The sequence below is a fragment of the Aquila chrysaetos genome, chromosome 1, assembly GCF_900496995.4.
Source record: "Aquila chrysaetos chrysaetos chromosome 1, bAquChr1.4, whole genome shotgun sequence".
NCBI lineage: Eukaryota > Metazoa > Chordata > Aves > Accipitriformes > Accipitridae > Aquila > Aquila chrysaetos.
The window spans coordinates 53,617,582-53,632,730 of NC_044004.1; the positions used below are offsets into that span (position 1 = coordinate 53,617,582).

Below are 15,149 nucleotides of genomic sequence, written 5' to 3' on the forward strand. Positions count from 1 at the left end.
TTGTGGGGTTCCCTGATCTGTGTTTTGTAGTAACTGGGTCTCTTAGCTCAGAATTTGTGTATGAACACCAAATTTTGGAGGAATTTGGCTTTGTTGTTGAAGGCTTTTGTAAAAGGATGTACTATACAAGTTGTAATTCTTATGAATTTAGCAAGTCAAAAAGTTTTTCTGAAATCAGTGCATCTCCTTTTTCCTTTGTCTTCTACTTTTCTTCCTTGCATGGGACTTGCTCTGCTAACTTTCCCGTGTTAGTATGCCTCAGTTTCAGCTCTGGGTAAAATTGCTGTGTTGACCCGTAGTGCTGAGGGACTGCCCACTATTTTGAATCTGAAGAAATGACGAGCCTTCCTACATCTCGGGCCTCCCCTTTCACCAGAATAATGTATTTGTTAGCATAGGATTAACACCAAATGGAAGGGTTTTTCTGGTTTTGTTTGAATTTTTGGCTATTGTTTTTAGTTGCTGAAGATTGCTACTGCAAATGTCTGTGGGATGTAGACTGCTGTTGAAAAATGCCAGCTGTGATCCACTGAATGTGACATTTCCTGCTTTCTGTCTATATGTTGTCAAACGATACATTTTTGGAGTATTGCATTTGCATTTGTCTTGCAGCATTAGACCATACTTTTTCCTCAGTTAAAGTATTTGCTTCAGATGCCATCCAATACATGTGTCGCAGCTGTCATGTATTATAGTCTCTGAAGTTTTAGGAAAGCCTTAACCATATTAGGTAGGCTGATGGGACACTTTCCACAGGTTTACCAACAACTGACTGTTCATACGCAAATGCAAAGACTGAGTCCTTAGTATTTCATGTAGTACTACCCCTTCGCCATAAGCAGTTGTCAAGACCCAGCCTCACTTCTCCTGTTGGAGAAATGAAGGGTGTGGAGACTGGTGACTGTACTTTGTGGCTGGTCATTGTCAGAAGGAACCGCAAGGAACCAAAACCTCTTGGTCTCTACTGAATGAACTAAACCAGAGGCAGTCAAAAACCAACAGAGCTGAAAGCCTTCCTTCCGTCTCCCTTTGAGAATTCACTTGCTAGAGCACAATTGTGGCCCAAGGTGAACTCTACTTTTGGAAATAAAAATGAAGTAATTCTTCATTACAGCAGCACTGTAATGCTTCGTTTGCAGCACCTCCCTAAAAACGTAGCAATTTCTTCAAGGAACAGACTTAGGCTTGCAGGCAGAGGAAAGAGCTGTGAGGTTTTGTATGCACAGCACAAGCAGCTACAACTTTTCTGCTGTAAGACGGGAAATACATCTGGAAACAAAGAGGGAATTTGCACCACCCAGGACTGCTCTTTGCAGCCAGCTATAAAATGATTAGCAGATTGAGGACCAGGGATATAAATCAGTGCGTAGATCTTACCATGTGTTGCTTTATTTCTATTTCTGTTCTTGGGAATGAAGCTAGCTGAAATTCAGTGGCATCAGATGAAAAGATTAATTTATTGTTCAAATGGGGTCAATAATGTGAACTTTACAACGGTTTCTGTTGCAAGACTGTTTCATTCAAGTGGACCAAAGGCAGTTGAGCTGAACTTCAGCAGTGACCTTGATCAAAGAGGCAGGCTGCTCAAGAGGCCTTTCTTATTCTAGTCTGAATATATTGCGGGTCACTGCGGGCTATAAACCTACTGAGAGAAAAGCAAAACAAAGTCCTGCAACTGGTCTGTCTGTGGCGTTGAACTTTTGACTTTCTACTAGTTGCAGCTGGGGAAAAGTCAGCTTCGCTATTAATGAAGTCTTCCACGCATGTGACCAGTCATTGTCAAACACACAAACTTTGAAGAGATTGTTTAGATGGAAAATCTGGAATGGAAAAAGCTCGTTTCCTCTCTCCTCTTGTGAGAAAAGTTTCATATATGAAGAGAGAAGAGGCTGGAACTTGGCGTCCAGGAAACTGTGTGTGCCTACCCCTGCTTGTGTCTCTTGGTGAATGTGCAGAGCTTCCAGCCAGCAAAGTAGAAGTGGAGTTTGATTTTGAAAAATAGGCAATACTGTGCAATACTTTTCCTGTCATTCAAGTGAAATAAGAACAAGAACCTATAAATACTGTTTCATCAGAAAGATAGTGCAGCAGCTTTCACAGGCACATACTCACAAAGGAGAAAAGATAAATTTTTTTTTTTCTTTCTATGAAACAACACTGTGAATAAGATATTGTGGTCCTGTGTTCAGAGAATATAAACATAAATCATCCAAGTTTCTCATTTACCATTCTTGTGATATTTCAGCTTAACGATGGTGGCAAGGCAGCCCGAGCACATGTGGGGATAGGTGATGTGGTTCTCACCATTGATGGGATAAGCACGGACGGAATGACTCATCTAGAAGCACAAAACAAGATCAAGGCATGTACAGGCAATTTGAACATGACTCTGCAAAGGTAAGATACCTTTTTCTTTTTTTTTTTTTTTTTTTTTTTAAAAGAGCATTAATCATGATTGTTTTGGGAGGATAAAAACATGTAAGTGGTTTGGCAAAGTGCGTAAAGTTAAGTGGCCATGATTGAAAGATACACTGCTGTAGCCTGAAATGTGTTTTGATTTATAGCATTTTAGAAAACTTATTAGATGTTAATTATATGAGCTGACAAAGACCTTTTCCAATCTTCTGTCACCTGCTCTACATTGAATGAAGTCTAGTTCCTTTTCCTTTTGAGCTTCAGTTTTGTTATCACTTGTTTAATTAAAAACAGGTCTTACCCAAGCTCTTTTTCCCTTCCCTGACTGACTAGGGGCACTTCTTTTTTGGGTCAAGTTCTGCATCATTATTTTTATTGACAAACAGAATGATGGATTTAAACAGTTAACCCTTGAGTTATGTGGGTGAAAATACTGCAGCTCAGGGTCATGGAGAGATGTTTCCTGAAAGGATACTACTGTTTCACAAAGTAGCAGCCTCCCTTTGCTAATTGCAGTGTCTACTATAGAACTTACAGCTTGGTCCAGTCTCATTCTCAGAACATACAGTTTATTGAATGTCAGCATACCTCTGTTAGCCTGGGACTATGTTTTGGGAGGGGTTGGAAGAAGAGAGCAGGATGCTCATGTGCAGGTTATTGGAACTGAAGCAGGAAGAGCAGCAGCAGCACAAGCAAGAAATTCCTTCAAGCTCTGAAAAGTCTCCCAGGGTTAAATACTGGCTTTTATTAGAAGACTGCTATTTTTATTTAATGAAGTGAGTGAGCATCCTGGAGGAGGATTGGCCTCTGAAGTCATCACATAATGAGAACCATCTTTTCTTGTTATCAAAGAAAACAACAGCAGTTGCACCCTGTGATTTCTGTTCGTGCCTGCCTTCAGCAGTGCAAAGTTCCTCAATGAGTGTTGGTTGAGGCCCATAACAGTATCTCTTCACCAGTTACTACCTTTTCTGGCAAATTATCCTGCCCTTAATGAAAGGACCACTTCTCAGAGTTCATCAGTATAAGAATAAAAGAGATGATGTGATTGTAGTCTGACAAACGTCTAGCTCTCCAGGGTGGTGGTGCTTGTTCCTGGCCTTAAGTGATGTGTAGTTGAATGGTTGTGCGAGTGCTGTCTTTTCTAAGAGGCTACAGTTCAGCCCTTCTTGTTTCTTGTTCTTTCTGTTGTCCTTCTGTACTTTGGTTCTTAGCTACCCTTAATAAGGGATTCCCTTTGTTGAGTCTCTGAGGGAAGGAGTATCTTGTGGTGTGGTTCATGCCTAGGGCATCTTCTCGAGTGAAACTTGTAAAGGTGGCATTAGAAGTTTCTTGATGAATCAGAGGTATTACAATGTGTGATTCTTCTGATGAGCTGGTGTACCTAGCGTGTCGCTTGCTTTTCTGTCTCCCAACAAGGCAGGCAGGTTGTTTGGAAATGAACTTTCCAGGAGCCCACTGAGTCACTGCAGCAGGCAGCTGGGAGCGTGGGGGTTTGGCCCACTTTCTCCCGTCACCATAAATTGATGGGCAGGGTTAATATCAGATATAGGAAAGGAATAGCAGATGTGTCTCGGTCAGGCAATAACTTGTCTGAGGCTGCTTCTGGTTGGGTGCGAGGATGAGTGGTTTGAAAATTGAATTAATCATGAGTTAGCCTGGTCCCCTCCTGTTCTCACCCTTCCTACCCAGTGTAGCATCTGACTCACCAGCATCGGCTACCTGACAGCTGAAAGCTAAGTTAGGATCAGACTAGCAGAGATCAAAGGAATAGCCTCTGTCCCAGCATCTGGGAGTGGGACAGATGTCCTCTCTTGTCGCTCTGCCGGTCAGCAGTCCCAGGGTCTCAGCTGTTTCGAATTCTGCCCGGATCCCATGAAACCAAAGCCGTGGACAGTGCTCTCCCGGCTGCTCTGTCTGTGAAAACCTCCTTGCTCTGATTGCTGTTTAGCAGGAGATTTGCTTCAGTTGTTTATTCGTTCTTTATAGCCTAGATGAAAGTGCTTCTTGGAGTCAGACTGGCTCACACTAACTGCAGATGCTGGCTGCCCATGGGAAGGACAGCTTGAGAGTATAAACCCAGTGGCATGATAAGCCATTTTAATATTGAGGGATCTCCATAATTATATTCTTCTGTTCTTGCCTCTTCTCCCAAAACAAAACCAAACTAAATACAATATTTTGAGCTGTTATTGTTCACATGCAAGATTAAAGAGATGCTGTCAATGTGAAACAATGTTGGCCTTCAAAATATGAGTTGGTGCCATAGATAGGAAAATCTAAGACATATCTTATTTTGCTCTTACCGCTTTTATCTTGAGGGGATTTTACACTTCTGAGCTTTTATCAACATCCACATAGGCTACTGATAGTTTGAACTACAATGCAAGAATGTTGAGGTTAGTCTTGAAAGAGTGTATAAATTCTTAGATACTGCCTTAGTTTGCTGCTGCTTTAAAGGAACAGAATGATAAGTTGGTTAGTGGTGTTACTTTGAGGTCCAAGAGGATTGGAAAAGCATTAAGGCTTGAGCTAATGGCTTTTGCACTGAGCATGTCCATGTGATGTTTTCTGAAAGACGTGAAAGAACTCAGTTTCATCAAATTAGTTGTAGGAACCAGAATATATTTTGTGAGTTCAATTTGGTACGGTTTTGGTGGTAGCACTGAGTTACCTTTATTCACGATAAATTCTAAGTAGTACTGTGCACTCATCTGTGGATGCCTGCGTTACTCTTGATCAGTTACAATTTGACACAGATTCATGTGGCATATGTGAAAATTAGTATAGTGGTGCAGCCTTAAGTGTAATGTAAAGATAATGGCAACATGGGGAAAAATTGCTGGGTATACATACCACCAGCCTCACGGCATGTCAGAGACGGGGCTGGCTGTGTTGTTTGCTAGGGAGGGACTAACCAAAATAATCAGTAGTTATTTGAAAAAGAAACAGGGTCTTGCTCTGGCTTTTTAGGGGCTTTTTTTTGTGTGTGTTGTGAGGATCAAAATGATAGTTGGTAGAAAAGCAGTGGTACACTCTAGGGATTAGTAGGCCAGTGAACCTGAGTGGGTACCACCTGAGGTTGATGGGCTCCAGCATCCCAGTTTGCACGGTGGCCAGGGCACGGTGACAGCTTGCCCTTTAAAAGCTGCAAAGGAAACTTCGTGAGTCTACGTGACAAAGGCAAGAGATGAAATTCTTTAAGACCAGCTTCCTTATTGTAAATATTCTAACTTGATATGCTTTTGTACTGCTGATCAGGTTTTCACTTGACTTCCTCTATTCTTTGTGTGCAAAGTGGAAAAAATAAAATGAAGAGAAACAAAATAAGGGGCAAGAAGTAGCTTGCCTGGGAGGTTGGAAGGGATATTTAAAGCAGTGTCTTCAAAAACTTTACTTACAGGTTTAAAGCAGTATATTTATGGAGGCAGATGTGCACGTACCTCTTGTGGAAAACCAATTTAGATGTTTTGTGACTTGTAAATGAATGTTGGCAAAATATTTGAAGGGGAAAATAAAAGCTCCCCTTTTTCCTGTGTAAGGCCATATCGCAGCTTGGTTTTTTAAATATGGAATTGTTCACTGCACCTGAAAGAAACTGGAATTGCAGCTGTCACAATTGCAAGTCCACTTTGCTTGGAGATTGCTTAAATACAGATGGATAAAATTGTGCTTGCCAGCCATGTACACTAGTAGGTGCCTATTCAGGTATATGTCTTTAAAATTAATTAGTTCTGTAAACAAGTCTCGCTGTTTAGTATGAAGGTTATATTTTTTTAAATTGTGACACAAAATTATAATTTTGGTATGTTATTAGCTCATTTTTTGTATTAGCTATGGCTCAAAAATATGGGGTGTGTTTTTTCTTTTTCATTTTGTAACCTGCAGTTTTAGCTTCTTGATAGTTTGGGTGGTGGTTGTTTGGTTGGTTGGTTGTTTTTTTCCATAGGGACTCTTTCTTTGCATGTGTCCCTCCCTCCCTGAGATCTTGCTCTTTTGCACCCCAATATTTTATTTTCAGTTAAAGCCCTTTCCTGGTTCCCATGAGGACAGATGGAAACCAGATGCTTGCTTTTTGGATATATTTTCAAGTTCAGTAACTTAGCATGGATTTCCATAAATAAATCTGTAAGTTGCTGAACAGCTAAGAGCCACCACCTATTTTTTAAATATTATTTTTGGGGACTGTTTCTCCAGACTTCTGCCTTAATGATTCTTTGGAAGTGAGAAAGATGAAGAATTGTGTATTTCTACTGTTGCATGAGATCGTGATACTCATGAAAATTCTGGAAAAAAGTGTCAGTGAGCAATACAGGGATAAAAATAATACAGAAAAGCTTGGAAAGTTGTGTGGGGTTTTTGTTGTTGTTGTTTTGGGGTTTTTTTTGGTTTTTATGATGTAAAACTTCTTTACCTCTGTATTTTGTAAACCAGATCTGCACAGCTATAGTGTGCTTTGTAAAGGAATTTCTTTCACCTCTCACTATGAATTTAGACATTCAGGACAAAAGGCATTGGGATTGCTCGGCTTGGGAGTGAAAGGAGGATTCTCAAGGTTGTTTGCCTCTCTCGCTATATTGCAGTGCTTCAGAAATCTTTTTGGGTATAGTAGGTCAGCAGTGAGCAGTTACTACAGTTCTCCTTCCAGCTCTTCAGTGGATGACTTAATGGATTTTCACAAATGAACATGGGTGTTATGAAGCAATAGACGAATTTCAGTGACAGCTGTGGTTTCTGTGTCTGGTTTTTTTGTTTGTTTTTTTTTTTTTTTCCCTTCCCCTAAACCTTTTAAAAGCACAGGGTTGCCCAAGTGTCACAGGTGAGGCTAGGGCCTGCTGGGTGTGTTTGATGTCCATGTTGACAGGACTCAGAGCCAAAATTCAGATGAGCCTTAAGGCTGGGTTCTGCAGTTGGTGAACTCAAGTGTTAAAAACAGTGACACTTATTTTATCTGCCTGCATGAGTATGAATCTTTATCATTCCGTTCTCACTCGTCTCTTTGGTTTTTCTTTCAGGAAACATGAAGTCTAGACTTCTAGCTTAAGAACAGCTGAAATTCTCATGATTTGAGGTGGGGTAATAGGGAAAAAATGTTATGGATCATTTGATTTCTATTTTCTAAGGTCATTTTTCAAGTTATCCAATTCAGAAAGGGTTTTCTGCAGTAAGAATAGCTCAGTATGCTTTTTACTTACTATTTTTATTGTTCCCAGTCTTGGTTTTATTAGAAAACAATATGATGATATTACCATTTATTGTGTTGAGAGTCCTGCTCTGCTTTGGAAATGCGCAGGAGGAAGAGCGTTTTGCTCTGTAAGGAATGTGTGTTCTGACAAACTATATGGACAAAATGGATGCTCTTATTCCCATTTTGAAGATGGAGAAGTGAGGCATCTTGCTGTAGACCAGGTTTTAAGAGACTCGAGTCCTTTGCTCCTCAGGTGTTGAAATACTCCCCTAGTGTAGGTTAGCTGTAATCTATTTAATTTCTCAAAAATAAAAAGCAGCAGTGCGGGGAATGACACCAGGGTTCCCAAGAGCCAGCCTTAGTCACTGTTACAGGGGGATCTGAAGTCCTAAAGTTTAAAAGTGGCTCCACAGAAAGTTGAGAAAATAGTATAACTGCTAAATCAAATGGCAGGGAGGGCTATGATAATAAAAATAAAAGAAGAGGAGCAAGCAGAAGAATACAAGTATAGAAAGGGTTTCAAACTGTTACAATACAGGCTTCACTTTAGGTGATGGTTAAAACTCATGAGTCATGGGTTCCTTGGGGTGGGTATTTTGTTTCCATAAACCATATAAGGCTGTGCTTTAAGAAAGCTATGTTAAGAATGCATTCGGAAGTCTTATTTTTCTCCAACTTTGGTTTACTAGTCATCATCATTTCCCTTACATAGGCATTTTGACTTTAGTTTTTTTCTTCAGCGATTTGCTTTTTTAGCATGTAGAAGGAGGTTGATTGTCCTGTGCCAGTTGAACAGAGGCAATGAATTGGTTCAAAGCATTACAACTTCTGAGTAATTTTTTCTAAACCTGAAAACAATTTTTTGCTGGAATCCTTTTTTCTGTAATATTAATTCTTGCATAATTCTTCTTTCAGGGATGTCAGAACTGAGTGTTGGATGATTAACGCCTACTTTGGGGTTTGCCCCCTGGCAGGGGCTGCTGAACGGGGCTGAGGAGCTCCATGTGGAGCTGGGGCTTGCCCGGCCTGCTGCGCTCGGTGGCGGCCCACAGAGATGTTCGGTATATAGCTCATTGAGGAGGAGGTGATCCGAGGTTGTGTGCCTCGTGGCATGAAAATGGCCAAGCGCTTTTGTCAGCCTGACCTTTGGGCCTGGAACTAACCTGGCCTGCAGGACCAATGCTGCCGTGCGATGTACAGTAACCGGGTGCTGCTGAGAAAGCTGCTTTTAATCTGCAAATTTGCAGAATCTGTTTCTGAGCTGGTGTTTCTTTGAAGTAAACCCCGTGAACTCTGTGCAGGCTCTTCAGATTCTTGTGGGCTCTGTAAATGCCAGCTTCAGGACATGGAGGTGAGGCGTTGCTGGTCTAGAGCCTGGCGGTTTTCTCCTTTCTCTCGGCTCTGCTGGTGGTGTCTCATTGAAGACTTCCTTCTCTCCCCAAAGTGTGGGCTGGTGCCTTCCCAGACCACATCTGAGGCTGCAGCTGCTGGTGTGTGCCTCAGGCACAGGGTGACAGCTGCCCTGAAGCCTTCCAGGCTCATACCCTTGCATCTTAAGAGGAGCTTTTCTAAAGCTGAAAGGGGTTTGCGTGTGGCTTTTTATGCTGTACGTTGCAGTGCAAGCACCTGAGTCATCTTAAGTCTTCCTGCTTTTTCTGGTTTTGAAATTAAGTGGCGTTGGGTAAAATGTTGTCCAAAGAATTCATAGCTAATGAATGATGCTGGGTTCTTCTTTGCATACAAAGGTGTTTTGGTGTATATGTATACGCACTTTTTTTTATTGGCGGCAATGTAGAAAGCTTTTGCTCCTAATTTAGCAGCTGAACAGGTTTTGCTAGCTAAGCCATGCCTTTGGAAAGCCTGCCCACAAACTAAATAAATGGAGGGGTACAGCTTTTGCTTCTAGCTGGAATTCAAAATCTTTTGTTGTGCAAAGCACTTTGCTGCACATCAGCTAGCAATTAGGTGAACCACAAAACATGCTGCAGCTAAGTGAACCTGACAAACTAAAGACTTGCCTGGAAGTTCAAAGGAGAGTTGCTGGGGTGAAAATGGAAGGTTGCAGGGTAAAAACGGAGTTCAGTGACCTTTGCAGGATCATACCTATTCATCTGCCAGGAAAATGGGTGGCAGTGAGGACTAGTTAAGGAGTAGCAGTCTTCCTCACATTGCATACCTTTAGAGCCTTCCTGGGGATCTTTATTGCTGCAAAAGATCAGGATCTGTAAAGGCTGTTCAGTTTCTTGACGTTGATACAGTATGTAGCATAGGAACATAAATACAGTAGTAAGTATAGATAGTGGACAATGGCAGGTGCCAAAGGTAGATCATTATTTACTGAATGTCAAAATGTTTCTTTCAACTTTTAGTTTAAAGACATTTTTTTACTTTAATTTCGGTTACATTCCCCTCCCCTGTGCCCCTATCATTAATACCACCATAGGAAAAAAAAGGCAAACAAAATCAAGCAAAGGAGCAGCCCTGAAATTAAACATTTGATTCAGTCAGGGTTGAAAAAGAAATGTGTAATGGGTGGTTGTTTCTTTTTTTTTTTTATTTTTAGTTTGTTTGCCCCAGGGAATGCAAAATATCACCTCTGAGTTGCAGCAATTGAAGCAAATTTACCATTATGCTTTTGGGTTTTTGTCTACATACTGTATCATGGTGGGCTGAACCTGAGGGCAGTCAGATTAGGAGGGTATTTCAGAACTCCACCTTCATTTGTATGAAAATAAAGGAAGCCACCATCAAGTAACTGCCTCTCACAAGCTGGGAGCCTGTAATTTCAATGTGGGATAAATTTTCAGGATTCCTACCCTCACAGTCCAAGTCCTTGATGGAATAAGGGTTGGTCAGTTGAGAGGCTGCTTGGGAGGATAGCTCAGATGTTATAATCAGCAGAGCCTTATAAGTAGCTGGGTGGGAAATGAGTTGGGGCATCACTATTTGAAGGGTAGCGAGTGCTTGTGGGAGGAGGTTTGCAAATCTTGTGTAATCTGAGAGTCCCTCACTGAAAATGGAGGGAGAAGGTGTTCGATCCCAGAAGTTCCCACCTGTTTGCATTGGATCAAGTGGTAACTAAAGGGCCTTAACTGGGCGTCTTGCTTTTTTTCCTTTAACCAGTGAGAAATGTCTGTGCCTTTGCTTTGTACAAGTTGTTGCATAGCACAGACATCTGACAAATAAAGGAAAATCTAATTCTGAACTTTGTCTCCTAATTTGTTTTTTTTTAAATATTGCTTGTTTTCAGACAGGGAAGTAAAGATTTTTTTTTTAGTTTTTTTTTTTTTTTCTTTAAGAAGTGATGAATGTGATTTTGCTGACCCCATAGATGTTTGCTGTAAGGTCTGAAACCATGCATATCTTTCAGATATGTTGGGACTAGCCAAAGAATAAATGTTTATCACCTGTTGTTATTATATGGACTATAGTCTTTAATTCCTACATTTAAGGTAGATATGAAAATAATTGCCTTCCATTATAGCTCCACTCTAGGGATTAAACCACTCTGATGTACAATGATGTGAGACTTCTTTAAAACAAAGATTCAATTACTAAAGCAAAAAATATACAGTGCAAAAGATTATGAGTTTCAAAAGTGGTTTTACACAAGCAGATCGTTAGAAGGATAATAGTTTTGGCTTGATGTTTAGATATACAGTAGTTTAGAAGCCTATTTTCGTTCTATTTAAAACTAAACTAAAACTAATCTGTATTCTAACTGAGATGTGACACAATTGATATATGTCTGCGAAGACAGGAACAAACAGTGATGATTTATTCAAATATATTTTACCTGAAACAGTGTACTTGGTAGGAAACATCTGTTAATTGGGTCATCTTGATCTTGGCATGTGCTGGATGGCCAGTATGCCTCAGTATGTGAGGTGAGGACCAGTTTGCAGCGCTCTGCCAAGTGGGTAAAAGACAAGTTAATGGTAAACTGCTGCTTGTGGTTTAAAATAACTTTCTGCAGTACCAATAGCTTTCTCCTTCAGAATTCAAAAAAGCTGAGTTGAGGGAGTACCTTTGTGGGCGTCAGGGAATCACCTAATGTACTCCACATGGTTTGATTTACGTGCTTTTACTGTAAGCAAGGACTAACATTTGCAAGCTGAAATTTAATACAGAAAATATGTCTACGTTGATTGCGGTCGTAACTAGTGTAACTAGGAGTCTGACCATTGTCTAACAGTAATCTGCAGGTTGCAAACTCCTCAAGTTAGGTTTGATTGTCTTTTAAGTTGATTTACATTCCCAGTGTTGAAAAACCTTTTCATTGCTATTGAAGGGTAGAAGCAGAACATGCAATACATGTACAAACATCCCCACTTTGAAGAGGTGCAACTCTTCCTAAGTGACCTTTAATAGCATAGATGCTTCTAAGTAGTAGATTTATTTCTAAAACATTAAATATAGGTGTTTTAGGAATACAGGAACAAAACTAAGCTAATCTTCATTATGGAAATATAAAAAAAAATCTCTTGAAAACCACAGGAGTTAATTTTGCTGACTATTGATATCTACATGATGTGCAGCAAAGCTTCTATTTAATAGGTAGAAGTGCCAGCTTCCTACATGAGGGGAAAGCATTTACTCTCAGCTAACGGTGCAATACCAAATCAGCCTTTCTGTAGTCGTCATGTCCCACGTGCTTTGGGCTACGCCACCATTTTCAAGACCTGTAGTGGCAGTAGAAGTTCGCTCCATGCGATTTTTGTTTTTCCTTATCTCTTCTCCTCACACAGGTGATGCTAAAAGGTGTGTTGTGGGTTTTGGTTTTTTTTTTGGGGGGGGGGGTGAATTCTTTTTTGGGTTTGGTTTGGATTGTTTCAGAAAAAGGCAGAAATTGAGCCATTCAATAGTTCAGATTTTGATGGCTGATAGGCAAGCTGTTTGCTCTTAGTTGCAATGTTGTTTGCTCTTAGTGTGATTTCCCGGTTAAGTCCTGCTTTTTAGTTATTCTGAGGAGAAGGTTCATAGCTGTGTTTCAGGAAGCTCCTGTTTTCCTTCCATTTATAAATAATCCTCAGAGGGGAGTGTAGGGGTTTTTTCTTTAATGAGTTACAGCAAGCCATCAGAAAAGTGATATTCTTAGGATTTTGTTATATTTTGTTTCATTTGAAGTGATCTCCATGGAGTATTAGTCTCCAGGAGGCCTTTGATGCAATTCTGGCTTTCATTTCCTTATTTTCTAGTGGACTTCCGTGGTGTTCACAGTGACAGTCACCGATACTCCATAAGCACTGTAGCATAATGTAGTAAACCATTTTTTTGTTTCTCTAGTAATATTACATACTGTGTGCAGCAGCTAATTACAGCTTTTTTTAAGATGCTATATTACTTGCAAAATGTTTTCCATTAGTGATCTTGATATTTTAGGTGTTATTTTATTTGTCAGAACTGATTTAGTGGTTAAACGTAGGTTTTAAATTCATGATTTCTAATTCCATTTCTGGATTTGCAGCAGACTTGGTTTGGCTTTAATGTTTTATTTCCCAGAACTAGAAGTTTCCTCTTTTTCTTATGCAGATAACCTTTATCTACCTTTCAGACAGTCAAATCTGATCTTACTTGATAGCTGCTGAGCCTCTGAGGACTTCAGTAGAAGATACTAAGAAAAAACAAAGTATGATGACCATTAAATCAGTGATGACTATTCCCATCATTTTTGTTTAGTTCCTTGTGAACTAAAGTGTCTGTGTCCCAGACACAGTTTAGTTCCCAGTCATTTTTGTTTAGTTCCTTGTGAACTAAAGTGTCTGTGTCCTCCCCCCAAATATTCTCTTGTTGTTAAGAGCCCTGTAGGCAAATATTGATCGTTGCACTTATTTTTACATTTTGGTGATGACGTAAATCTGCTTTGAACTGCTAAATAACATTTAGGTTTTGGAGTGCATACATGTTTCACTTCCCAATGAGAAGTTTCCCACAACAAAATAAAATGGTAAGAAAGATGTATTCTTGGATGCTCTGGGGCAAAACACACTGTAGAGCTTCATTGCCCTGTAAAATAGACCTGAGAGTTTCATCTTTTAATGCTGCTGTTAGTTCAATATTATAAGTAAAATCCAGCTTTTCCTGGTGGTTGTATAACAAAGAGCTGTGTATATATTGATTTTTACATCCCCACCACAGCCTCACATGTTCCAATGGGACGTGTTTTGGCCTGACACTGAATAGGATGTGTTTCAGTGGACGTGTTCTGGTCTGAATACTAAGCCTGAAAAATAAGAGAACTGAAAAACTGTAGGGACAGCTTTGTCTTAGAGGAGTGAATTAGATCAGTGAACCTGTTAGTCTGGTATCTAGACCCGTTGTGGCTGGTATCTGATGATTCAGCAGAGGAAGGGGGGTGAGAAGTAAATTATGCCTTTGTAAGCCCTGCATGGTGAAAACCTGGGTGCTTACACAAGAGATGTGGGTTTGATTATCATAAACACTTGTAACTAATAATTAAATTGGGGTCTTATGGGCGTTGTTTGATAGATCTATCAGCATGATTCTCATCCCAGACAGGCTAACAACATCAAAGTGTTTGTGCTCTGTGCAGATGGAAAGTATTTTCTCACATTGATTTTTTTTTTTTTTTTTTAATGGCACTTTCCTCCAGCTTTGCGCACAGCGTATCCCCACATTCACCTAATGCATGGTGAGTTGTTCAGAAAGAAATCGTCAAATTTCTTCACCCGCTTTTACGCATCTTTTCTGCTTTTGGCAGGATCTGCACCGGATCTGAGCCTTTGTCAACTTTGTGGTTCAAGACTTGAGATAGGAAGTCTCGAGGATTCATCTGACGCTTCAGTTTAGTCACAGCTGAATCCTTATTCCTACCAGAAAAAAAACCAAACCACTTTGTCTTTGCAGTTGCTGATGTGCACATTCTTTCGTTCACAGAGATGCAGCAATTTCTAGTCTTGAAAGGACTTTAGTTCCCAGCTGGGACAGAGCCCTAGAGGACATGCTTCCTCCTGACCTCATGGTGCTTCTGGTGCAGCCCTTCTGTGTTTGAGCCTCTGCCCAAAAAGTGCTTGGAAAGAAAAATTTCCCTTCCTTCCTGTGATGAGTAAGGAAGTTTGAAAGACCCTACCTCAACTTTATAAAGGTTTTGAACTGCCCTTTTAATCTCCTGCATTTGTTTGGTGTTTGCTCCACAATCCTCCTCTGTCTTGCACATGACCTGACGCCACAGGCTGCTGCTGGAGATGTCAGATCCTTGCTCTCCCCAACCCCGAGGCAGCTAATCAATACAAGGGAAGTGTTTGATGCTGCCAATTTTGGGGCACTATGAGAAGTGGGAATCTATATATAGATTATACAGATAACAGCAGAGGGGGGCAGAGAAGGAGGAAAACAATTGTCAGAAAGAATGTTATGTCTCAAAGAATAAGGCAGGTTTTAAGGAAAGATAGTGTAACTTTTAGCAGAAGAAGGAAAAGAAAAAAGCAAACACTGGGGGAAAAAAACAGTGAAAATGATGTGGCACATCGTCAGCACAGAGATGTTAGTGTTGGCTCATGTCGCTGAATGACCGTCTCTTCTGCAG

The 15,149-nt window shown here is 40.4% G+C and overlaps 1 protein-coding gene across 18 annotated transcripts in view; it reads left to right on the forward strand.

The window, feature by feature from the left end:
• The window catches only part of PDLIM5 (PDZ and LIM domain 5), a 133,739-nt gene that overhangs the window by 40,071 nt on the left and 78,519 nt on the right, over positions 1-15,149 (forward strand). For all 18 annotated transcript variants that reach the window (XM_041124259.1, XM_030010341.2, XM_041122194.1 and 15 more), the window contains exon 3: positions 2,246-2,397. In XM_041124259.1, the coding sequence (XP_040980193.1) occupies positions 2,246-2,397 (152 nt within the window). The remainder of the gene's footprint in view (positions 1-2,245; positions 2,398-15,149) is intronic.